General features: G+C 42.1%; 2 protein-coding genes across 2 annotated transcripts in view; one reads left to right on the forward strand and one right to left on the reverse strand.

The window, feature by feature from the left end:
• The first annotated feature begins 5,414 nt into the window (after nucleotides 1–5,414).
• Nucleotides 5,415–8,302, forward strand: MPEG1 (macrophage expressed 1). The gene has a single exon (XM_007440212.3). The coding sequence runs from the start codon at nucleotides 5,668–5,670 to the stop codon at nucleotides 7,864–7,866; it is 2,199 nt and encodes a 732-aa protein (XP_007440274.3). The 5' UTR covers nucleotides 5,415–5,667; the 3' UTR covers nucleotides 7,867–8,302.
• Nucleotides 8,303–14,264: 5,962 nt separating this feature from the next.
• The window catches only part of DTX4 (deltex E3 ubiquitin ligase 4), a 33,773-nt gene continuing 22,725 nt past the window's right edge, over nucleotides 14,265–25,312 (reverse strand). Inside the window, exons 3-9 of the mRNA XM_007440211.4 lie at nucleotides 24,647–24,708; nucleotides 23,691–23,852; nucleotides 19,756–19,817; nucleotides 18,958–19,110; nucleotides 16,712–16,873; nucleotides 16,154–16,243; nucleotides 14,265–15,026 (exon numbers count right to left, since the gene is read on the reverse strand). Coding sequence (XP_007440273.1) covers nucleotides 14,793–15,026; nucleotides 16,154–16,243; nucleotides 16,712–16,873; nucleotides 18,958–19,110; nucleotides 19,756–19,817; nucleotides 23,691–23,852; nucleotides 24,647–24,708 — 925 coding nt within the window. The 3' untranslated portion in view covers nucleotides 14,265–14,792. The remainder of the gene's footprint in view (nucleotides 15,027–16,153; nucleotides 16,244–16,711; nucleotides 16,874–18,957; nucleotides 19,111–19,755; nucleotides 19,818–23,690; nucleotides 23,853–24,646; nucleotides 24,709–25,312) is intronic.

Here is a 25,312-nt window from a genome sequence, read left to right on the forward strand (position 1 = left end):
AGTCCACATAGGAGGACTCTGCAGGGTCTAGTCCTAGCTTGTTCTACTGATTTTAATGAGACCTACAAGTTTCTCTTTTTCTTTTTTTTTCTCTTTTTCTTTTACTTTTTTCCCTTTCTTGCACCGTTAGCTTTCTCTTTGATTTCTTTCTTTTTCTCTTCCTTTTCCTACTTTATATTAGTTTTTATCTTCCTTTAAAAAAAATTATTATTATCTCTAATAAAATTATTTATATATGTGTGTGTGTGTATATATAATTTTTATTAGAGATAATTATATATATACACACACACATGCACATACACACACACACACACATATATATAAGATCTATAAGTCCTACAGATTTTAATCTGGAAGTAATGCTTATGCTTCTAAGGTGCTACCTCATCTGAAATGTACCTGCACTATTAGAAAAAATTCCTACAATCTTCCCTAGTTCAGTATACCTAATCTTTTGTGGAAGGATTTGGGAAAAAAAACACATCAAGATGTCAGTGTGTAACACATTTTTTCTTGTTGCTTCTGTAATTTAAAATAAATCGTGAGTGAGGATTTGCTGATTTCAACTTGGGACAGACCTGCTGCTGGCTAAATCCCATTTCATTGCTTGCAGCTTTACCCTGACTTTGCTTTGGTTTAAGCACGTTGCGTAAAAGATCAGCCTTCTAGATAGAGTGGGGACTTTCTGAGTTATCAAAAGTATGTACTCAAACTTCAGATTCCAGATTTTTATGAATATACAGGATAAGAGAGAACAAAAGAATCATACAGATGTCATGAAAAGAAAGAAACGAGTTTATGTCCTGGATCACCTACATTAGAGGATCCAAATTTTAGGGACTTTTCCCACTTGTACCTAACTGTAGCATAAACAAGCCCTGACAACATTCTTCTGCTGTGATGTTTCTCTCATCTTTCCCCAACACATGACTCGGGCAAGTTTAAATAATCCTTAGCTATACTGGTGTTTTCCTTCTTTATTTGCTTCCAGTCTTAGGATGTTAATCTTTCAATTTTTAATTTTTTTTTCTTCGCGTTTTTCCTGCAGGTGCAGGGTCCGCTTTTTTGGATCAACTGAATGTTGATCCGTGGTTGCAAGAGGCGGACATTCAAAGGCAAGACACTGTGTAAAATCTCTATGTTTTGTCACTCATTACCAAGCAAAATTGACACAGAGGCAATACAGCTGTTGGAACAAGTGGTCATGAATCCATCATTCTTAGTGACAGCAAGTAGTAATAAAATGTCTGGTTTTCAAAAAAATAAACTCCTATATATAGCCTTGCTCCCACACCAGGAGACATTTCAAGTATAAGCTGGAGTTCCCCACCTAATGATTCCTTTCTACCAGAAACAAACAATCGTAATGGAGGTTTATGAAAATAGGCCCATGACTAGAACTCCTTCAGGACATAGAAATAAATGTCTGTTTCTCCAGGAGATGTCATTATCACAGAAACAGAGGAGTTGCAGTAAGGAACAGGACATTATGTTCTGAGAATTCTGTTTGATAAATGAACTGAAATAACAATGTTATTTTTCTCATTAGTGAACTAGAGAAACAAAGAGGACGTTAAATACAAATGATACATCAGGATTCAACTTTCAGTTGAAGGATATCTTTAAAAAAACAAGAGCCGCTGCCATTTAAAGGGCACACACAGCAGATTGACCTAGATTAGCTTTCTCCAATTCAAAGAGTGCAAATGGATGAGGCTGTGCTCCCATCAACCCAGCATTTATTGCAGATTGGGATGTTGTACTTCAACATGTCAGGCTGCTGTGTTGGGAAAATCTGAGTCATTTTATTTCCAGTTGATAAAAAACTTAGGAGTCCAGGAACAGAAGTTAAATGAGGACGGTGCTCATTCCGATATCAGAAGACCGACTTTTATTGTGTCTGGCAAACCCCCTGAACTTCCAGTGAAGTTAATAAAATATCCCTGTTTAGCTCGATAAGGTAAATAGGTCCATATGCCTGAACAAGTTCCTAGGTTTGTTTTCTTTCACAAAAAGTGAATTTTGCCATTTTTCTTGTGTGCGTATGTGTGAAATACATTCAGCCCGAATTTCTAACTCTTAAGTCACCACTGGTGACGACCAACCTCCCATTCAGAATTTCCCTTTAGAATCTTTCTCAGCTGAATCTGTTCTGAAAAAAAGAAGTTAGGAACAAGGAAGTCAGAAAAGACACGTGAGGAAACAAAAGCATTGTTCCTTATTTATGAAATAAATATGACAACTTCAGTGAGTAATACTGAAAGCCAGTGCCAACTCTTTATTTTCTAAAAATCTGAGCAGGTGTCATGTTTTAAAAAAAACCAAAGCCATCCCATTGAATTAGGGATTAAATGGCAATGCAATGACCATTTATGGAACAGGTCTTTCTCCCACTCATCTATTTCCTCCCAATGGATGCTCCATCCACTATATATATATCTGCTGTGATCTGAAATTCATTCAGCCAGGATGCTGATAATTTCATTTCTGCTGGAAACAACCTTCACTTCCACCTTTGTATGGAGCATCCTCTGTGGACTCCATGTGCAAACACAGAAGGAGAAGTGAAATCCTGAGATCATTTATAACATTAAGCCAAAGTATTTTTTCACTCATAAGTGGGCGCGCACATGCCCCAGAGAGAGAGAGAGAGAGAATGCTTCTTGCTACATTGCTACACATGTCTCTTTGTCCCACTCCCTCTGCCCCAACAGACTTTGATATGCCTTGTTTTGGGGGCAAGATATTTTTTGTGGGTGGGGAGCAGAAGACTATATTAGGAATATTAAAAAGGCAGGCTATGGGACGCTGCATGAAATTGTGGGTAGCATTTATTGTAAATGGGAAAACAAAATGAAAGGTAGGCTTTACTAGACCTCCCATGGCACCAGACCTCAGGTCATGGATGGAGTCAGTTCACAGGTGACACAATAGCCATGACATCCTTTCCCCATAGGAGACACGCAATGGAGGGCCCTAAGTGATTTTGTCTCTCTAGCGCATAGATTGCTCTAATGCAGGGGTTCTTAACCTGGGGTTTACAAACCGTTGGGGTCCATGACTTCAGAGGGACCGTGAATTTGGATTGGAAACAAAATTACTTCATCTTCATTGACTTCTAACTGAAATGTAGCTTTCCATTCAATAATTTATGACCTCTAGACTCCAAAAATGTTAACTTCAACAAATCTCACTATCTAAAATTATTATTGCCTTAAAAGGGGCGTTGTCTTATTACTCATTTAATGGCTTCATAAAGAAGCACTTTTAGGAGAGCTGCCAAGTGTCTGCCTATGATTGCAGCAGGGTGTAAATGTGATATATAAATAAATAAATAGTGATATCACAGTTATGTTGCTTTTTAATAACTGTATTGAGCATAATTGGTTTCCTTTGTAATACAATGTATGTATATTCATTTTGTGTGTTTAAAAACATGTTTCTGAGAAGGGGTCCGAAGCTTGCATCAGACTCTCAAAGGGGCCCAGGGACAAAAAGGTTAAGAACTTCTGCTGTAATGCTTGCGCCTGCAAACCTGTTTGTTGCATGTGCGGATTACATCACATCAAACAAGGATAATGTAACAGTCAAAGGGTTGATGTCAATGCCCTTATGCCTATGGGAAAGAATGGGCTCCAGGCCCCATCAATTTAAGACTGTGTTAGAAAGTGGGTGTTATGCAAAGCAACCCTGAAAATCTGTGTGTTAAGGAAGAAGAAAATTTAGCCTCTCAAAATTCTTGCAGCACTGTGATAGAAGTCACAGAAAGTTCAGGGGAGGAGATGCCTTTATTATCAAAACAGGATCTGGCAACCTCATTATGTTCCAATTCATTGTTTTCCAAGCCATTTAATTCAAGTTTCCCTTGTGCACAGGATTCTCTCCATCTCACTCAAAGCACATGATTATCCTCCCTCATTCCATCCAATTTTGCTGCCAGCGCACATCAGGAGGAAGACACTTAGGCAGATGTTGTTTATGATCCAAGAGTCTGATGACCTGAGATGTGTTTTTTTTCCAGCTGATTGTGGATTTTCTCTTGTGCATCTATCAAAACAGAATGGCATTTTCACCATCTAAACAGGGAGTGGGATAGAAATTTCCCTTGTGCTGGGACTGCCAATAGTTTGCAAGCAATCAAAATGAAACAAACATTTGGGCTAGCATCTGCACACGTCTTATTTCCTTCTCTTGATGCATCTCACCAGCTTACTAATATAGGACAAATATTCTAGCACTTATAATAGCCTTACTGATCATTGTACAGAGATAGCAGAAGTAATCAGCCACCTTGATCTAGATTAAGATATCTCCTGTCCTTGTTTCATAGATATTCAGATGTACCAGGATGCAAGTGACCTACATTAGAAGCTAAGATGCCAGACCAAACTTCCTGGCTACCACATCTTTTCCAATGTCCATGGCATTTCCTTGACTTTTCTAACTTTCTGGAGTTGAGCAGTCTCTATAAAGATTCACAGCACACCCTTTTTTATGAAAAGGAAGCCAGGAGTTACCACTCAACTTCTCAGAAGTGTGTCTATACCAGAAGAACAAATTACACATGATTATGGTGCTAGTAATCTGAGTTGCTTTGTCACACAAGGCAAAAGTCATATACAATAGCTTGTTTACCACCTAACCTTATCAACTCCATATGTCCTTTGGATGAACAAATCCATTTCAGCTCTACTCAGTTTCTCATTTTTTCAATAGTCAATTAATTTCTTCCTATCATAATATGTGACTTAAAAAAAAAAGTATTCTGCACCAAGAAATGTATGCAAATCTATGCAGATGTTTTTGCAACCAATTTCATCTATGTAATATTTTTATATGCTATTTTCACTAACATGCTTTTTTGACTGGAGAATTGCATTGCAAATCCCGAAAAGTATAAATGGAAGTATAATTGAGTTTGGTACATGGCAGATTGCAAGAGTTTGGATTCAGATGTGAATCAATCAGTTTTGTCCATCCATGGTCCTTTGGTCATCATATTAGCAATTTATATTATCACACCCTTTACAGCAATAAGAAATGGCAACTATACATCCTTGTGGGGGGGGGGGAGTGGGGGGAGTCATGGTCTCTTTCTCATTTCCCCACAATACTAACTCTATTCTCTCACTATTAGGTCCCCTTCTGTCCTGGATTTCAAATCCTGTTGTTAGTACTGCCATGTCCTGGAAATAGTAGCAAATGAAGGACTAGTCCATGAATTTGGATGGTCAGTTCTCATATGGTGAAAGGAGGCTGTGAAAATAGGTTACTTAGAATATGGGGCCAAGGAAAGAGGAACAGAACACTTTGCATTTGAAATCTGTTAGAAGAAATCTTATTTAGAAGGTTTCGGGAAATGTGAAATACTAAATTTGAGAGGTACTGAGACTACCTGGGATCAAATAGAACTCTCCTGGTTTTTTTTATGCCTACATCTGTAATACTTTCTCAAATCATTTAATAAATAAACGGCAAAGATACTCAAGTTTTCATTTGCTTCCTTTTTTTAATTTGGAAAGTGACAGTATTAACAGCTGCCTCTGACCTGGGTAGTAGATGGAATTCCAAAGCATGTTTCATGTTTCAATTCCTGATCTTAGCATAAGAAGGAAGTCTCTGCTAGGTTAGTCGCAGCTGAAACAGGCTGATTAAACCATTCAAATGCTAGCACTCTGCACTGCTGCATCCATGGGCCCTTCTACAGCAATCTCTCTCTCTTTGATGTTCATAATGTGGACATGCTGTGCACAAGAACCACCAGGGTGGCATTCTCCTGTTACTCGACTGCAGAATTGCGAACAAGTCTTGAACCGTCCTACAATGGAAGTTCTTCCTGGAGGTGGCTGGGATAATCTGAGGAACTTGGATATGGGTAGAGTAATGAACCTAAATTACAGTTTGTGCAAAACTACAGAAGATGGGGCTTACATCATCCCCAATGAAATCTTCACCATTGCTCTTAAACAAAGCTCACTGGAGATGAACTCAGAGATCACTGAGTCTTGGATGGATTACCAATGTACCACTGCTGTTTCCATCAATGCAGAACTGTCTTATTCTTACATCAATGGCAGGTTCTCCAATGACTTCCGCAGGGTGAAAACTCACCAAGTGAGAGAGAAGTCTGTGGTCGCGAAAGTTCAGATCAGGAATTTGATGTACTCTGTAAAAATGGACCCTACAGCAAAGTTAGATGAAGGCTTCCAGCAGCAGCTTGTCACCATTGCTAGCCACCTGGAGGAAAATAAGACTCAAATGGCTAACTACTTGGCTGAAATCTTAGTGCTGAATTATGGCACTCATGTTCTCACAGGAATAGATATTGGAGCCAGCCTTGTTCAGGAGGACTATATCAAATCTACCTTTGTGAAAGATGATCGGTCCATGAGAAGTGCTATCACTGCTGCGGCTGGCATCTCTTTCCAAAATGTCATCAACTTTAATGTGAGTATTTCAGCAGGCGTAGACAACTATTTCACCCAGCAATACCAAGGCAACTGTACTAGTTCTAGAGTGGAGAGCTTTGGGGGAGTGCCTTTTTATCCTGGGATTACCCTGAAAACCTGGCAAGAAAGCATCACCAACCAGCTGGTGGCTCTTGACCGTTGGGGCTTGCCTTTGCCATTCTTCATCACCCCAAACAATCTACCAGGACTGCCCATCCCCATTCTGAAAAAATTGTCCAAGGCTGTAGAATCTGCCATTGACCGCTATTATACGTTCAACACTTACCCTGGCTGCATAAATCCAGCCTCACCCAACTTCAACTTCTATGCCAATGTGGATGATGGCACCTGTGAAGGGACAGCAACCAATTTTACCTTTGGAGGAGTCTACCAAGAGTGTGCTCAATTAGAAGGCCCTGATGCTGACATGCTCTGCCAAGCCCTCAAGCAGAAGAACCCCCTCACCGGAGCCTTCTCCTGTCCTCTGGGTTATACCTCCATCAAACTGAGGTCCCAACAACGTGAGGAAGGATTCAGCCACTTGGATTGCCAACAGGATTGCTTTCTTTGGAAGCTATTCTGCAAGTGGCTTTGCAAAGACATTTTCACACTCTCCAAAGTGCAGTTTAGCTCCTACTGGTGTGCAGCAAGAGGCCCAATCCCTGAGAACTCAGCGTTTCTCTTTGGAGGACTCTTCAGCGCCAAGAATACCAATCCTGTCACTAATGCCCAGTCCTGTCCCTCCAGGTACTACCCACTGAAGCTTTTTGACCAGCTCAAAGTCTGTGTGAGTAGTGATGAAAGGGGAAAGCTGCACTCTGTGCCCTTTGGTGGGTTCTTTAGTTGCCAGATTGGAAACCCACTGGCAGGATTGCATAATGGAACAGAAAATGACCCATACCTCAAGAGGTGTCCAGCAGGATTTAGCCAGCACCTGGCTCTGATCAGTGATGGGTGTCAAGTGGAATACTGTGTCCAAGCTGGGCGCTTCACAGATAAGCCTTTACCTCAAGCCCGGCTACCACCCTTCACTCGCAAGCCAGCCATCAGCTTCATTGCAGCTGACATCATCCTTGTTACAAGTGGCAATGGGGATCAGACCTGGATCAAGGACCCTCAGACTCAACTATGGAAGTTGGCCAGCCCTGATGATATGCTTCACTACCTGAAGAGAGGTGGGGATGCTGGTGGGGGTCTGTCAAATGGAGAAGCAGCTGGGGTCACCATTGCCGCCACCGCTGGCTTGGCGGTTTTAATTGGTCTAGTTGTCCATTTATGTAAGAGGTACAAGAAAAGGGAGTTTAGCAAGATAGAGGGAGAGGAGACATGTCTGATGTCAAATAATCCTGTCTATGGCCTCCTAGCTGAAATGGAGGACACAATCCAGTCAGAGCAGGAAAAACAACCAGTTTAGTGGAAGGGAATATTATAAATTGTTAACCTAGTGACTTTTACACGTACTGGATTTCAGCTCCCAGAACTGGTCATGCTGACTGGGTCCAAGGTTTGAGATTGCTGTATTTTAACAAGCTTTGCTGTGAACATTTACTCATCTCTTATTACAGGCAATTTATAATCCCAAGCACAGCTACAGGGTTCCTTTTTCTGCTATGTCTTTCTTTCCCTGTAGTCAGGAGGTAGATGCAAAATCAGGGATGAGAAATCTCCCCTTGTGCTTTCCATTCTATTAGGAACAGAGGCAGCTGCCCTACCCTGGGCCAGACCCTTGGTCCACCTGGACTGCTGCTGTCTACATCAAGTGGCAGCAACTCCGGCATTTCACAGAGGAACAGTCACATGTGTGGATTGGCTCAAGGGCACCCGGCACCCAAATTAATTCCATACGTGTCCTTCTGTTGCATGCAGGTTACAGGTTAAGAAGGTGGGTGGATTAGGGGGGTTACATGGACATACCGAAGGAAGTTGTGATTCTGACGAATGATGTTCAAAAGGCTGGGGAGAGATCATAACATCACCATGGGGAATGCAATTCACGCTGAAAGTTTGGTGAAGATGATGCATTTGGTTGAGGCTACTTTGACAGCCTTTCAGACCATGTGCAAAATCCCAGGCCAGCAGCATGGTGAGTGATAAAGCTAAAGCTTGTAAATAACCATTTATATCATTTTTTTGGTCTGTGCTTTTGTGCTTTACACTGACACACCATGCCCAAATCGGTAGTAGTATGAATGAATTGGAAACGATCCTCGTACAAAACAGGCATGTTGTGTGGGGTGACCTTCCTTTTCATTACAGCTCCTTGAATAGCACAGAGGTTGCAAGATGGGCAATGCACACTTCTCCGGGAAGTCAGCAGTCAGAAATGGGGAGGCGCAAGCATTGCCTGATAAACGTGTGCAAATCTGCTTTTTTTGAGTTTACTGTATCTTCTGCGGGACAACCTGCTCCAACCTAGATGTCCTCTCGATACGCAGAGCTCAACTCCCAGAACGTTTCACCTTGCATGGTCATTCCTGAGAACTCTGGGAGTTGAAGTCAAGTATTCGGAGGGCCCCATGGTTAGGGAAGGCTGTTGTAGAACACAGCCTATGGGCACAAACACAGACACTTGGGCAACTTATGCTAGTCTGTTTCAGCCTCCAGGGTTGACAAGAACTATCGCATCACTATAGCAGATTGCACAAACTGCATGGAAAATCTTCCCATTTTAAATCAAGAGGATTATCCCTTCTGTGTTCAAAAGAACATGGGGAAGCTACTTTTTAGCCTTTATCTGAGGTCCTTAATGAGTAGTTACGTGAGCCATTTTGAAAACAGCAATGAATAGTATTAGTAAAATCTATGCAACACACTCAAACCATTACCTAGCCTTACTCCCAGATTTCGTGACAATCTACACTCTTTAGGTTTTGCCTTTAGGTTTATTATTGGGTAGAGAAAGAGCTGTATGGCAATTTGTAGGAAGTTATCTAGAATCCAAGGCCCGCTCACAGTTATTGACGAGTGTCCAAGTTGAGGTCAACTCCTGATCACTTTGTCAACCTACTTCTTTTGGTAGTAATGCTGAAAAGATTGTCACTGAATTCTTCCAGGGTGCTTTTTCCACCCTCCAAGTTAGCATTTCCCCCCCGGGATTTCCTAGTGGTCTCCCATCCAAATGCTTTTTTAGCCAGATCTTTTGTTTTTAAGCTCAGACAAGGTCAACAAGAGCTGATCTTTACCACTAATGGTAAAGATCTTTACCATAGCTAAGTCTTCTTTCCTCTTGCATCCCATCACTGAATAAAATCCCCTTGTTGTAACCCATTTTCTTTCATGCTTAGCAATTCTAGACTTTGGAAAAATTACTGCTAATTCTCTTTTCTTTCTCTCATGCATTTAGTTAGCTCTGGCAGCATGTGAAGATTAGAAAAGTTGTCATGGTCACCTGTAGTTTAGAAATATCTGGATAGTGCAACATAGCTAAAACTCACTTTCTGCCCTATCCCCTAATTGTAAACTTAAAATGGATAATATGAGGATCTAACAGGACATATATTCTAGATTTTTGCAGACAATGTTGTAGAAGCCAGTTAGGAGAATAAGAGCGAGTCCTAATTTCCCTTTTCATGAGGTAGATAAAGTTTGCCTAGAACATTAGGCATGGCTAGCGTTTTTCTTTTTGGTAGACGGGGCAATGTTTTGAAATATCGGATGGATGGATGGATGGATGGATGGATGGATGGATGGAAGGAAGGAAGGAAGGAAGGAAGGAAGGAAGGAAGGAAGGAAGGAAGGAAGGAAGGAAGGAAGGAAGGAAGGAAGGAAGGAAGGAAGGAAGGAAATGGGGGAGGACAAAGGAGAAAATGTAAAGCAACTTCACATTTTAGATCTTGCTCAGTGATACAAAGTACTGAGATGAAGGGCAGTAGAGAGGGCTTTTATCTTTCAACAAGTCTCTTGCTTTTCCTCCTCCTCCCCCGCTCGCTTGAGCCGACCCTACAAGTAAAGCGCAAGACTGGTGCATTAGCACCATTTATTCCCTTGAGAATAGGACCTCTGTGCCCAGTTCTTCTTTACAAGAATGCATATCCTCGTGGGAAGGGTGATAGAAAAAAGGAATTTTCCACAATGTCTCAATGAGTCAGCCCCCCTACCCCTGGGAGGAAAGTCCAGCTTTGGGACATGGGCTTTTGTGGTGCCCTTGTTGGGCTTCTACACAATAAATTATTTTTTACAAGCCCTTGAGATACTCTCATTCTTGTTTTGTTTTTTTAAATCACAGTGCCTGCCCTCCTTTTTCTTCCTGTTTTACGAATCAGCCCCTTATTTGCCTGAAAATCACAGCAGGCCACTTAGAAAATCACATGTATTTGGTTTATTTGATCCAGCAGAGGAAATTGCATGAGTAATAATGCATTAAAATATAGTCCAAATTGCAAAAATATATATATTGTGCTCTTTTTAAAAACATACCAAGCAAATTTAACAGGAATACACTTGAGTAAACAGCATTTTGCATAAAGGAGCTTTAGGAAGTAGTCAAAGAGCCACATCAACCCTTTGAAAGTTTTTTCTACCGTATTTCATTGTCCTGTTTATTGCTTATTGTTCTGAGCAGTGAGGAATCCATTTTAAAGGACACAGAAGATGCAAAAACTTAGCACTCAGTTATATAAAAAGAACCGAAACATGCATAGGTAGAAATTCAGTGAGAAAACATTTTGACAGCTAAAATCAGAGCCAGGGCTTTTGCATAAGAATGTCTTTGGATTCAGAAAATAAATGCCACAACTTGAACATATACTTAACCTATTTATCCTCCCATTCCATGATTCATGCTATCGTGTAATATGCGTGGAATAATTTGGTAATGGAGACCATGACAGAATAAAAAGACAGGGAATTAGTCTCTAGATGGGTCATGGAGTACTATCAGAGAAGAATGAACAGCTGTGGAGTTGAACTCTTGACTCTGAAAGCCCAAAGCAGCCCCACCCATTTTTTTCTGAATTTTCATAGATACTCAACATTAATTTCCGATATTTTTCTTTTCAACCAGAGAAAAGCTCCCAACTAACAGCAATAATTAAAGTTAAGGTAGTAAGAAGAGCAACTGTGTGGCTGCCTGGAATATTTTGTGTTTGTCAAGGAAACAAACAAAACAGAATATAATTCCAAGTTGTACGAAATGAATTGAGAGGAAAAAGCAAAAAGAAACAACATTCAACCCAGTCTCTTTTCATCAGGTGTCTGGGTTGGATTTTGTCTATGTTTGACCCAGTTCTGGCCAGCCTTTGATACTGTAATCGCTGCACAAGAGCCAAGCATTCGGCAAGTCCAGCTTTCTCCAGTATTACAACCTTAGCTTCGGGGGAAAGAGGTACATCTGCTTAATTTCTGCTAGTTGTGCAGTCTAACTAACATCACGAAAACTCTCAGGAAAACCTTCTACAGCCCTTGACAATGAACCTCTCTATAAATACATTCCAAGTTTGTTTATAACTCTATTTTGTTTTTTTCCTCTTCACGTCATTTTCTGACCCTGAAATGTGAAATTTTGGTTCTTCCCAAAATAATGAAGGATTGTATTCTATATAAAGTTCAGGACCTCTCCACTGCTACTTGTAATGAGTAACGGTTGTTGCTTTCTGTTGATCTGATGCTCCAACATTTATTTTTATTGTGACTGAAAAAATGCCCCCCACCCTGGTTCTCCCAGGTAGGTAAACTATACACATTCACATTTGAAACAGAAAGAGATAAACAAAAGACAGAGGCACAGACTTAGAAAAGACAAACACGAAACATTATTCAAACTGGCAGTGGAATTTTCCTTTTATTGTTACACCCCAAGGGTGCCATCCTCAAGCAAGGCAACAAACTAAGAGACGGGCAAAACGCACCGTTCACAAACGACAAACAATATACAATATGGCTCCCATAACCCGCCCTCCCACTCCCTATGCCACTACCAGCACCCAGGCCATATGCTTTGGGACCCAAAAAGTGGAAACCAAAAACTGTAATTCCTGATAAGAGTCTTGCATCGGGTTGCTTATTCTCTATGACGCAATTTTAAAAAATCACAACAACTGGAGAGTTAAAAGAAGAAACCAATCAGCTGAAACAATACAAAGGAAAAAAGCAAATTGACTCTCTTCCATTGGGAGAGAGAGAAGGCAGGAAAATTACTTCCCAACCCTCTCCCTTATCTTGGAGATTAAGTTGCATATGAGGGAATGCCATGGTTATAGAGGAAACTTGGTGCACGGGGGAGGTATGAAGAAACCTTGAAAGGGAAATTTGTTCTTGTCCACTAAGACAAGATGGGTGAGACTGCAAATCCAACTGGGAAATGCCCTATTCATTTATTCACCACAAAAGGGATTTCTGTGCATGATGGAAGCCAGGACACTTCAGAACTATGGATATCTGCTAGTCCTTCTTACTATTAAGAACTGTAGGAGATACATAGTGCTGGGAAAAGAGCAAGCAGGATATTGTTTTAACTTCTGTATCAGGGTGTCCAAAAAAGAGAAGACTGAAACATACTTCCACTTTTCCAAAGAAAGCAAGCTTATGAGCATGTTTCCATCTTCTTGGAAAAAAAATACCAGTGAAAATGAGAACTTCAGGAGCTCCTAAATATTTACACACTGCAGTATTATCCTTGTGCAACCTCTATGCTCTTCCTCTTACACACATCTACCATTACCCACTTGGATAAGCATATGGTCAACTCCACAAAGTTGCTCATTTCTTTTATGCTCTCACCTGAGCCTACTTCACTGAGATTTCAAAGATGGCTGAGGTCTTTATAGTGCCTCAGGACTAATTAAAATAAAATACGTGAGGAGCGAGGGATATTTGGATCAAATATGCAGGTGTAGATATACTGGTGTCTACTGGTAACAATATCCATATCCTGCCTGCCCCAATCACCAGACTCCATATGGTTTTAACCCTGGCAAAGACCTTTCAAAATGGTGTGTGTGTGGGGGGGGGGTCTTGATGGCAATCAATAGCAATGGCAGTTCTTAGCCTCCACATCTAACTTTTAAGTACCACTGTGTTACACATTCTACCCTCAAAGTCTTTCTCATTCATTACAAATACATACATACATACACCCACACACAATATATGTGACAAATCCCCCAAACATGAGGTAAATAAAGTCAAATCAGTATCCACGGGACTCCCCCATACAGATAGTTCAAAGAACCCACCAAGAACTGTGGGAACAAAGACAGGAAGTGTCTTTCCTTCACCACCCCCTGAACTCTGTTGATTCTAGCCCCCAACAGAAACAGATTAGACGCAAAACCACCTCCCAATGATGCAATTCACAAACAAAACTGGGACACGCGACTCAGCATTGATCTGGGAAGTCAGTCGATGCAACCTGACCCAGAGGGCTAGTCTGGATTGCAACAGAAGCCTAGCTTGATCCAGCACACCCAACTACAAGAGCAAAAACGGGGCTTGGCTTTGGAGACAGGCACGACCCAAGAGATTTACTGCCCCGATTTCACGTTCAGTCCAAATACAAGTTGCAATTAATTCATTCTGCTCTCATCTGCTCTGAAGTGGGCCGCAGAGATTTGGCATGCATTGACCCAGTTTGGAATGCATTCAAGAGAATGAATTTCCAGTCTAGTTCACTAAGGAGCAATAAGAGGCCTCCTGCTCAGCTATCTTGGATGGGAACTACAGACGCAGCCTCTCAACAAAGGAAGCTGGCAGGGAGTGAAGTACCAGACCAGCAAACAGTGTGTATCTGACTCACAGTGAGCCCATGACATGAAAGCAGCAGGGACATGACAACATGGAACCAGGCACCTAGCTGGGCAAGAAAGGAAGAAAGGGAAAAAAAAAAAACCAAGAAGGGTCGAGGGCTGGTTTCAATCCTCTGTACTTCTGAAACAAAGCCGTCTTCTTGACTTGCAAATGCTTCTGCCATTCCAAGCTGCTTGCCCCCTAATGCCATCCCTTGGTGTTCATGGGCACAAGATGCTACTGCATCTCAGAGAGGGACAAAACCCGGTTTTTGAGATACAAACCTAAAGCAGCTGTGGGTACTAAGGTTAATATAACCTCAGGCCTCATCAGGACACTCCTCCTCATGCTCAAGAGGAACAAGAAAAACCTTCCCAGGTTTGTCTGCTTTTTATTAGTCAGGTGCTGTGGGCCGCATATGAGAACAGGCTGGGAGTTCCTCATTTAAGCAAGCCCACTGCTGCATAGCCGCAGCTGAGCCTTTTAAGAGGCCTGTGGGAGGAGGATGAGAGGACAGAGCAGGCACAATAGAAGAGGGAGGAGCGTGATCCATGCAAACGCTGCTATACTTGTTGCTCCGCCCCTAGGACAAAGTCCTTCCCCTTTCCTCCCACACTTTCAGTCCTTCTCCTGCATCATACTCTCCTCTGTAATGCCCTGAGCCGCCAGCTCAGCAAGTACATTATCTAGGTAGTTGGGATCAGGGTAGCCGTGGCCCGTGAGATTAGACCCAAATTCCGTCTTGTGGTGAATCTCATTCCAGATCACTGTATCAGATTCCCCAGTGGTGCTTGAAGTGCCAATGGCAAAGATCAGCCTTCGATCCCAGGCCACCAACAGCAGTTTCAGCACCTGCAGGAGGAAATGGATGAGAGTGAGAAGAGTTGGGTGTCCAAACCAGAAGGGGCCTAGATCACAAACAAAATCACTTGCGATTTTTTTCCTACTGATATTCTTGCAAACATCTGGATTCTGATGCATAGAAATCCACCGATATAATGGATGGCATGAAGATTCTGGAATGGAAGTTCAAGGGGGGGGGGGAGCCATTCCAGAGCAAGTGCCTCCTTAGCCCACAACAAGAGTGTAGGAAGACAAAGAGGATGAGGCTGGCCCCTCCCTAGAGACTCACAGGGTATATCCACTAGTTGCTTTAGCATAGGTTTCATCTGGTGAGATTCTGTCTATTAGGTGCAAGCTAATAAAGGAACTGAACTATACTGGATTGTCTCGCTGCTGTTCTTGGGCTGAACCTGACAACCTAATACATATGGATAAATTCTGCAAGCTGATCTGTATAGCTGAAATAACATTACAACGCTAATAGAGGCTATCTCCGAAGCCTTTCCTGCTTCAACCTTTCTTACAAAGTGTTTTAGACAGAAAGGAGGTTTCTTCTTCTTCCAAAAGGGGAATACTCTTGTTAATGTCAACCACATCAAAAGGAGCATTCAATAGGGAAGACACTGGATTAAGACCGAGGAGACCATGAAATTTACTGACTGGCTTTGGACTACTTCCTCCCTCTTATTCTGAAGATAAAATTCGGAAGGGAAAGGAGATGAAGGAGAGAAAGAATCCCATATGACTCCTTGAGCATTTGGAGGAAAGGAACGACATTACTAAAATGACAAGCAAACAAACTGTTTCCAGGCAAATCAGGTCTCCTCTCCACTGCTGATATATAATTATTCTCAGGTGTGGGGGGGGGGGGCGTGTGTGCAAAGGGTTGAACTACAATTTCCATCAGCCTCAGCTACTCTGTCGGCTAGAAACAACTACAATACAATCCTTCTTTACTTTCTAGGCTTCTATTTCCTTCATAGGATCCAAAGAAACATAACCAAAAGTTGTGTAAGTTGCTCAGATGAAACTCTCTGATGTTTCTTGCCCTAGATCAGAATATACTTTTTTTTGATAACCAGACCTGTTCCAGAGACACATTGTTCTATTTGCTATAATATCAAGATATCTCCTACCCTTCTGCCTCTTTCACTGTCTGGGAGGTAGCAGTGTCGAGGGAAACCCCGGGCTGTGAAACTCTTCCCAGGATTTGGATGCTCCGTTCCCTAGAGAGAATAGGAAATATTATTATTTCTGGGTAAAAGACAGTACACAACCAACCAAGGCAACCATCATACAAATTAACTAAAACCTCTTTTTAGATGTCTCTAAAGAAAATTCAGCTTCAGCAGATGGCAGTACCTAGTTGAGATTGTAGGGGCTGAGAGCTAAGTTGGGTTGGGAGCTACTTGGATTGGAGACTTCTAAGCTATGCTAACAGTTTAGGCTACACTGGGAAGCCAAAATCATCTTGGAAGAAGCTGGTGGCTAAAGGCTTCTGTACTGCTGCCCAGAAAACTGCATGGATATGACTATGAGGCCACCAGAGTAGAACATGATTTGAAGGAGGCTTCACTTTTTAAAGGTGGTTCACAGGAGGAGGGGGAAAAAACCCAAAACCTAAATACTGGATTGCCCCCTATGCTCTTGGTTGCAACTGCAGTCCTCCTGAGACCCCTGTCTAGGGATCTCACCTGCACCCCTGGTGGAATGTTGTAGATAATTCGGATGGTTTTACAGTCAAGGTGTCCTGGCAGTGAATGGGGGATGAGGTGGTATTCCATTTTTCCAGGAGGCTGGGTGCCAGTCTTCACCCCATAGATGGTTTTGCAGGTTGGACACTGTAAGCTCCCATCCTAAAAGCAAAGAACATAACCAATAACAGCAGATAGTATCTTCAGAATAAGAAACCATCAAGATGATATTAAGCAGTTATACTACTAGGACAGTGAAGCAGCCTAAGTGGTAACGGGGTAATAGAGAGATGAGATCTCACTCTCTAGAATACTTCGTAACTTCATACATCCTCAAATAAAAAAGCAGAAGTCGATTAAGGAAGACTGAAGCCAAGGTCTCTCCTCTCTCCACTTGCGTATTTAGCCCCTTTAGGCATTTTATTCCAGCTACATATCTAAGTTCTTCTCACCGTATTTTGCACTTCTGAGATAGAGCCCGGTCATCTTTAAAAATGTAATGCAAGAATATTCTTACCCCCATATTTTAATAAGCAATGCTAGAACTGAAATTTTAAAAGGAGGAGAGAAAAGATGTTGCTTCAATAGTTAAGCCCATAATTTTATCACAAGTTCAGCAGTGTTCTGAACTCAGCTGACAAGAGAAAGCCTCTTTCTTAGCCTAGGGAACAGAAATGAAGCTGCTGAACTACTGAAAATGCTATAAAATGGAGACCCAGAGATGGTGTCTTTCTACCCATGGGCCTCAAATGGGAGCTGGTGCATTATGCAGTTTCTGAGTCAGGAAAATCCAGACTTTTCAGTTAAATTATGAGTATTTGCCCTTGATTTGAGTAAATTGTTGAGTAGACTCACTACAGTAATCTTAGCAGCAAACAAGCAAAAGCCATGATTTGTTTCTTTTTCTGGTTTTCCCCCTAGTCTGTGGTTTGCAGGATACATTAAACCACAGAAAGAGCAAGAAAAGTGTAGTGTGACGCGTGATCTGATCCCATGTATGCTTGCTAGAAAACTATGGTTTGGTTGAATCTGTAAAGGTAGGTTTGTTTTTAGTTTTTTTAGTTAAGAACTGATTTTTCAGTTTAAAGTCATATTCCTGTGCAAGCATTAAAAATGTAATTATATAAAAAATCAAGGAAGTTTTGGCATTGTAGTTTAGTGGGTGTGACGCTGAGGAAGTAAGCAGAAGCCAGATAAGAAGGCATAAAAATGTCAGGCAGTGCAAAAGGGCTCATCTTGTAATACTTATAATAACGAAGGAATGTAGATCAAGGGTAAGAGCAAGACTAAGGCACCAGCCTCAAAGTCTGGATTTAGGTGATTACCTTACTGTTGATATAGAGCTGGGGGCTTTTCCTATCTAGGCAAATGTAAATAATTATTCATGACTGATAATGTATCTTTTTCTATACAATCCTTTGCCAATCTGTATTCGGTGCTCTTGATCTGGTTGGCTGGGAGTCCAGGGATCACTGTTTTAGAGTACTTTAATAAAGCAGCCTTGCTTCGGATCTCCATTGCTTTGGTTCATCTTTCAACGGATCACATTTTCCCACAACAGAACACGTAAAAACAGAGGTTTTTTCATCAAATGGCTGTAAGTTAAGTCGGGCAGCCTACAATGTCTAAGAGAGATCCTGCCTAAACACTGCCATATTAACAGAGATTGAGAATCTTGTTTTTTTCAAACAATGCATTAATGAAGTTTTTAGACTGATGTGCCATCACAGAAATATAACTCACCAAAAGGGGAAATCAAAATACTATTTATTACATAGTGATCATTAGAAATCATCCATGGGATTTCTAAGCAGAGGGAATTACTGCCACTTGTGATTTGGGGCAATTCAGGGAACCAATTCTTATTACACCCCTGCTCTTTTCTCAGATTAAAATACAGTAAGAATCAATCAACAACACAGTTAAGTATGAGCAGCAGAAAGACCTTTCCTACAGCATATGCAACTTTTACTGAGGAAGTCAAATATATTGTGATGTGCATTTGCCCTACAGCTTATGAATATAACTAATGGGATTTGTAGAACTTGTCCCCTGTAAATGCCTCCACATTAAATGTAGAACAAAACACCATGGATGGCATGAAGTCACAGTAGCCAGAGAGACCTTTATTTTTAAATCTGAAGACTGTTAGATATTCAGCCTTGAATAAGGTTCATGATTTACCCAGCCTTTGCCCAAAGAATAGCAGCGCATCGCAGCTCTGCCTTCCTTTCCCAGTAACACACCTTATTTCCATTGTTATACATGGCCACAAGGCAGTGGAGGTGATACATGTGGCCACACTTGGACAGTTTGCCCACCAATTCTGGCCTGACGACTGGCTGAGGCCCTTTGTAGCCTGAGGGGGCAGAGAGGCGTTCCATGCAGATCGTACAGTCCTAAGGAGAAGCAGGAAACTGTGTTAGGTGAGAAAGCAACAGAATCCTTGGTCTACAGGAAGGTTAAGTTACAAAGGTGTGAGTTGTTGCTGCCTTACTGGTCTCCTTGGAAATAAAGAGATGCATCTGAATAAAGCTCATCTGCCACACTGCCATCCCCAACATTAAAATCATAGGAAGCTGACACATGGAAGGGAGGCTATTGAGTGGACCACCTAATTCAGTACTGCCTCTCCTGACTTGCAGTGATTCTATTCTTCCCTGTCTCTGCAAAATTCCTCAAGCCACTTTGCCCTTCCCTGCAGCTTCACTGTAAACAAGGGTAAACCATTTTTGTGTGTTTTGTGAACCACACTTTATGGCTTAGGGTTATGTGTGAACACAGTTGATGGCTGAGTTCACATTACACATTAAACAAAGACCAAATTCATTGCATTTAAGCTTAGCGCAATACATGAATTAAGCCACTGTTGTATTCTGGGCAATACCAATCAAAGAGGTAAGCTGTACAGCAATAGATAGTTAATCAACATACCACTACAGTTAGACAAATTTAATTTCTGCACTAAAATCTGCATACTAAGCATACTGGTCTGCATCAAAAAATGTTCCACTACACTTGCCTAAGCAGACGCAGATGCTTACCTCATCTGGAGGATGGCGTACCTTCTGTAGGTATTTTTTCAAGACTTCCTCTGTAGTTTTACCTGGACATCAAAACGAGAGAAGCAAACTGAATGTCTCTTTCCTGACAGCTACCAAGAGAACGGAAGACAGGGCAGGAAATGGAAAGCAGGGAGGAAGGGAGCAAGGCTTCCTAATGCTTTGTTACCAGTTTTGAGAGAACTTTGTGGAGCCTGGCTTTCTCCCCGAGCCATTGGTTTTACACACTGGCTCAATTCAGATGTCACTAAGCCGGTTAGTTTGTGAAACATAACCATAGCCTGCCTGGACATCCAAACTATCAGCTAGTACTTCTGAGTGACAAATAGAATCAGAAACTATGGCTTGAAGTAGGTTGCACACCAGCTTAATCTAACTATGATATCATGCAATGTCCTAATCAATTAATGTTAACTGAAGCTGCGTCCCTCCGTAAGCCTGCATGATGCATGTAGGCAGGCTAAGTAGAGAGAAAATAAAAGCAGTGATAAAACTTTTGCTGAGGGCTTCCTAAACATGCTTCCCAGTATTCTAACCTACCTACAGCTCTGCTTTTATTTATTTATTTTTTATTATTAAATTTGTATGCCGCCCATCTCCCCCCTCCCACAGGTGACTCCGGGCAGCTCCCAGTTAAAATCAAAAACCCCATCAATAATTAAAAATACCCCATAAATAATAATAAATTAATCCATTAAAAATCAAGTATAAAAAACAAACCCTGTACATAAATACTAAAAACATTCAAGATGACCGGGGGGGGCAAGGTCAATCACCCCACAAGCCACCTCCATTGGTGCAAGCCCCCATCCGGCCCCCAGGGCTTCTGGCACAGCCAGGATTTCACCCCCTTCCTGAAGGCCATGAGAGTGGGGGCACACCGGACCTCGGGAGGCAGATTGTTCCATAGGGTGGGGGCCACAACAGGAAAGGCCCTCTGCCTAGACCCCACCAGTCAAAATTCCTTGACTGGTGGGGTCTGCAACATGCCCCTTCTGCTGGACCGAGTGGGGCGGGTGTGAAGTAACCCGGGTGAGACGGCTCCTCAGATAATCTGGTCCTGTGCCATGAAGGGCTTTAAAGGTGATGACCAACACCTTGAATTAGACCCAGAAGCAAACTGGCAACCAATGCAGCTCGTGTAACAGCAGTGTTATATGTGCCCTCCTAAGGGCATTCAGAACTGTCCGTACCGCCACATTCTGCACCAGCTGTAGCTTCCGGATATTCTTCAAGGGTAGCCCCACGTAGAGCACGTTACAGCGATCCAACCGGGAGGTGACCAGGGCATGAGTGACCGTGCAGAGGGCCTCCTGATCGAGGAAGGGGCGTAACTGCTAAGAACCTTTTCTTAGGATAGCAGGGTAGGGTTTTTTTTGCTAAGAACCACCAGGGTAGCAGGGCTCTGAAAGCATGTGCTTGTTTTAATCTTAAACAGACTATCATATCTATAACTCTAAAAAAAAGTAAGAAACAAGAAAAAGAATGGAGTTTAAATCATCCCACCAACCCGGTCAGACTCCAAAGTGAGTCAGAAATTACAACCCTCCCACAGTATGGAACAGCCAGTTTGTGTCTCCTTGTGATGTTGCAATATTCCTGGACGTGCCTCCAGAGGAAGGGTGGCTGCAAACAAGAGTCAGACTAGGGAGTTCCAAGCCTGACTCGTTCACGTGATGGCCCTTGGACTTGTAGCCTCCCTATTGCGTTCAGGAGTATAACTCTATAAAGGAAGATATAAAGCCCAGAGCCTTTGTGTGCAACTGCATGGATGAGTAACTGAACTCTGTACTGAGGAGACAGCAAAGAAAGCTTATAGAACAATCTTTGCCCAGGGCCCTGAGGAAAAAATGCCTTTGTCTTCAATGCATAAACAAACTAACAATCAAAGACTACAACAGGTTAATCTGACCAAAAAAAAAAATCTCTATCCTTTCTTAAGAACAGGAAATATATCATCTTGGGGCAGAGCACAGACAATGGAATCCTGTAGAATGGGGACAGATGATGCTTTCATGGTTATATTTCTGCTCACTTTTTGACATTTTTCTGGCTATGAAGGGCATCTCTTAGGTGAGGCTGCATCACATAACTAAGCAAAGCCATAATTTCTCACTTTTCCCATTCTTTTCCAGCTTCTGGAAAGAATTTTAACCCAACCAAGTTTATTGCAGGAGTGAACAACTTAAGGTCTCAAGAGTTGCCTCAAACCTCTCTCTGTGGCTTTCAAAGCACTCTCTAACCACAATAGCTGAAAACTGGTCTGCCATCTGAGGTAAAAAAAATACTCATGGAGTGAAGTATAAGTCAAAAATAGGCTTAGCAGTTAAAAACCAAAGAAAAACCCCAAAATCTGGGAAAAGAACCAGAAAAATGTGGCTCCAACTACATGTGCCACATCTCTTCACCTACTTTATATAATTCTACCTCTCCCCCATTCCAAGCTCTTGTTCTCCTACAAAGTATTATATGGACACTAGCTACTGAAAGGTTGCCGACCCATAACTTTACAATATTAAAATACAGTACTAATATACAACATTACCCCTTTAAAAGGTGGGAAACTGTAATAATAATAACCTGCCTTTATTATTTTGTTATCAAATGGTGGCAGTGTGATCAAAGATGGAACCTGAGGTTGCATGATATCCACAGATTACCCACCTCTATTTACCCTATGCCTGATGTATGCAATTCTCTAAATACCTGACAAAGAAAACGTACTCTGTATGTGCTCCCTTGAGAAATCTATAAAGGTGGAAGGAAAGCAAAGAAGAGCAAGGTAACTGGACTTGATTACAGCAATGATGAGTCCATTGTTGGAAGATCTGAAGGGCCAGGCTGGGGACAGATCATCCTGGAGAAGGTCTAGCTATGTGGTTGCTCAGGGTCGATAATGATGGCACTCACTCAACTGATAACAGACTACAGTGCATAATTTAAGCTTCAGCTCTTTATCATGAAAGGAGCATGGGGAGTGTATCTGCCCTTGTGGCATTTTAAGAAGGCTGGCGGTGAACTTATGCCCTCACTCTAATGACTGTCTGTGCTTCTACGTTCTTTACAGATACACAAGGGACAACAATGAAACTAGTCAGGCTTCTAACTTCTCTTTTCTTCCATCGTCACCTGGAAGTAAGGCTTACTTGTCAAGCAGATATGATGCCCTCTGGAGAAAGGACAATTTAAAAAGGAAAAGCCACATACCAGAGAGAGTGTGCAGTACATCATGCTCACTACAGCTGGCTGGGAAAGCATGAGGCAGTGGCGGATGCGTGCAAGTCATCTGCTGGGAACATGTGTAAGGTAATGCAGCAGATGGGAGTTATCCAGTAGTATGTTTTGGAAGGACACTGGTTGGATATCTGCCGCTGTCCAACCATCAACGGATACAGCCACGCATGTGGATGGGATAGCAAAATGGAAGTGGGGAGGGGGCACTGCAGGAGAACAAAACGCTATAGAACAGTCTGGGTGATAGTTACAAGAAACCAGGAGAGAAGAGAAGGAAGAAAGGTCCATAGACCGAGGCCTGCAAAGACAGGAATATACTGTCACCCTCCCGAAGTAGCCAGCCAATAATAATTGAGAATCAGAATAGATGATATCCCTCTGCCAAAAGTCGTAAGCAGCTAGGTACTGACTCTGGCAGAAAATGAATGAGCTGAGAGAAGATGCAGGTGTTTACCCAGCAAGTTTAACCTGCTTTTTTTTTTTATAGGTACAATAAACTGGCGCCTCAGTGTTTTGGTTTCTAACTTCAGTCAGCACAAAATCTAGTTTGGTATGATGTCTGAGTAAGTTACAATGGACATTCTTTCTGGTTATGGGTTTGTATATTTTGGACACCCGCCCCTTCCAGTTATGCAATTCGAATGATGCAAGGCAACAGGAAGCAGAGAACCTCCCATTCTTACCTTTCTTGGTCTGCTTTTTGGTAGTCTTACGGCAAGTATTGGAGATCCCAGGGATGGATTTAATGTCACTCTTGCTGACTGGAGGGGGGTGCAGAACCAGCTTTGGAGGTCGAGTCAGACAGACAGGTAGCCCTGCAGCACTCATAAGTATTCCTGTGATTCCTGACAGGAGAGGGAGGGCAGAGCATTTGGAAACTGATTCTTTCTTGCCTTATTTCCTTCTTACACTTATGGGCCAGAATTTTGTTTTGTCTGCAAGGCTTTCAACCATTTGTGCAGGGATAGCAGGGTGCCTGTTTGCCACTTCCAATTTTTATAATGCTTTAAAGGAAAAAGAAAGTCAGAAATCTAGACAAGCCTTTTGCAATGTCATGTCCTCTTGATACGTTTGACTAAAATGCCATGCTGGTTTCAGGGTTTGGGAATCCAAGTCATTTGGAAGGCATGACTGCTAAGATTTTTTTACATTCAAGCTTCAAAAGCATGCATTACGATTATCAACATTGATTAATGTGCATGACAATAAGGTGGTTGAGCTTAAAAGCTTAGAGTTAAAATAAATATTTTTTCTCTGTTAAAGCCCAACTCCCTCACTATGGCAGTGTACACTAGTTTTCCCTAAACTCCTACCCTTTAGATGTGTTGTAAGCCTCTATCTATCCCCAAGTGTCATGGGCATTGTACACCCCATCTTGTAGAACATCACCGTCATCTTCCTTTATCTGTTCCTCAACACAACTTGTATCTTCATTCATGGGCCTGCTCAGCATACCTCTTCCACTTCTTGAATAAATTCAAAGAACTGGCTCTCCTACCATTCTTCCATCACCATATCTTGGTAAAACCCTGCTGAAGTCAGGATTTCAAAATGCCGTCACACTCAAGGATCCCTCATTTAAGTCAATTAAGAGCTATTAACGGTAACTCTGGTCCCCTGGGATTTTTGGTCCCCTTACCTGCTAGTGCAGGGTTGACTGGGCTTGAGCCGTTGAGGTTTTTTACAGGAACTGTTGGGACTCTATGAGAGAATAAAAATACGGGTTATCGGAGGTGGTTAGAAAATGATTCTGCATCTCAGTAAAACAGGAGTCTTTGAGAATTAAGCATACATGGAAGGAGACTATGAACAGGCCTCAAAATAAACCTTGGAATCTCTGGAGACAGTATGAGAACAAAGAAGAAGCTACATGGAGGGGAGAGAGAAGTTTCTGTCTATGCTTTGATTCCTGGACTGGTTTCTTTAACACCCTAAAAGGTACCAGGCCTTGTGTTCCCACCTGGCAGGTTACAACTCTGTCTTTGGTTGTTAGCAGCTTGAGGTACAAACACTCTCCCAGTCTGAGAGAGGCAAGCAAGCGAGTGGATCTTTGAAAAGAAGGTGTGTAACAGAGACAGGAGGACTGGTTTGGTCAATAGGCAAGTCAGTGGTTGTGACAGGCATGTGACCCTTAAAGGCGTGTGTGCACAGGGACTGAGAAGATAGTTACTGGCTCTCCCATCCTAAAAGGTGATCCTGTCTGTCATTCGGGCAGGCAGATGATCATGCCTGGTTGCATTCTTCCAGCCACGATCATCTGCCTACCCGAATGACAGACAGGATCACCTTTTAGGGGCTGGCAGGC

Source organism: Python bivittatus, unplaced genomic scaffold (assembly GCF_059951505.1).
Source record: "Python bivittatus isolate LINGU-HERP-01145 unplaced genomic scaffold, Pbiv_v1 ctg000480_np1212, whole genome shotgun sequence".
NCBI classification, from domain to species: domain Eukaryota; kingdom Metazoa; phylum Chordata; class Lepidosauria; order Squamata; family Pythonidae; genus Python; species Python bivittatus.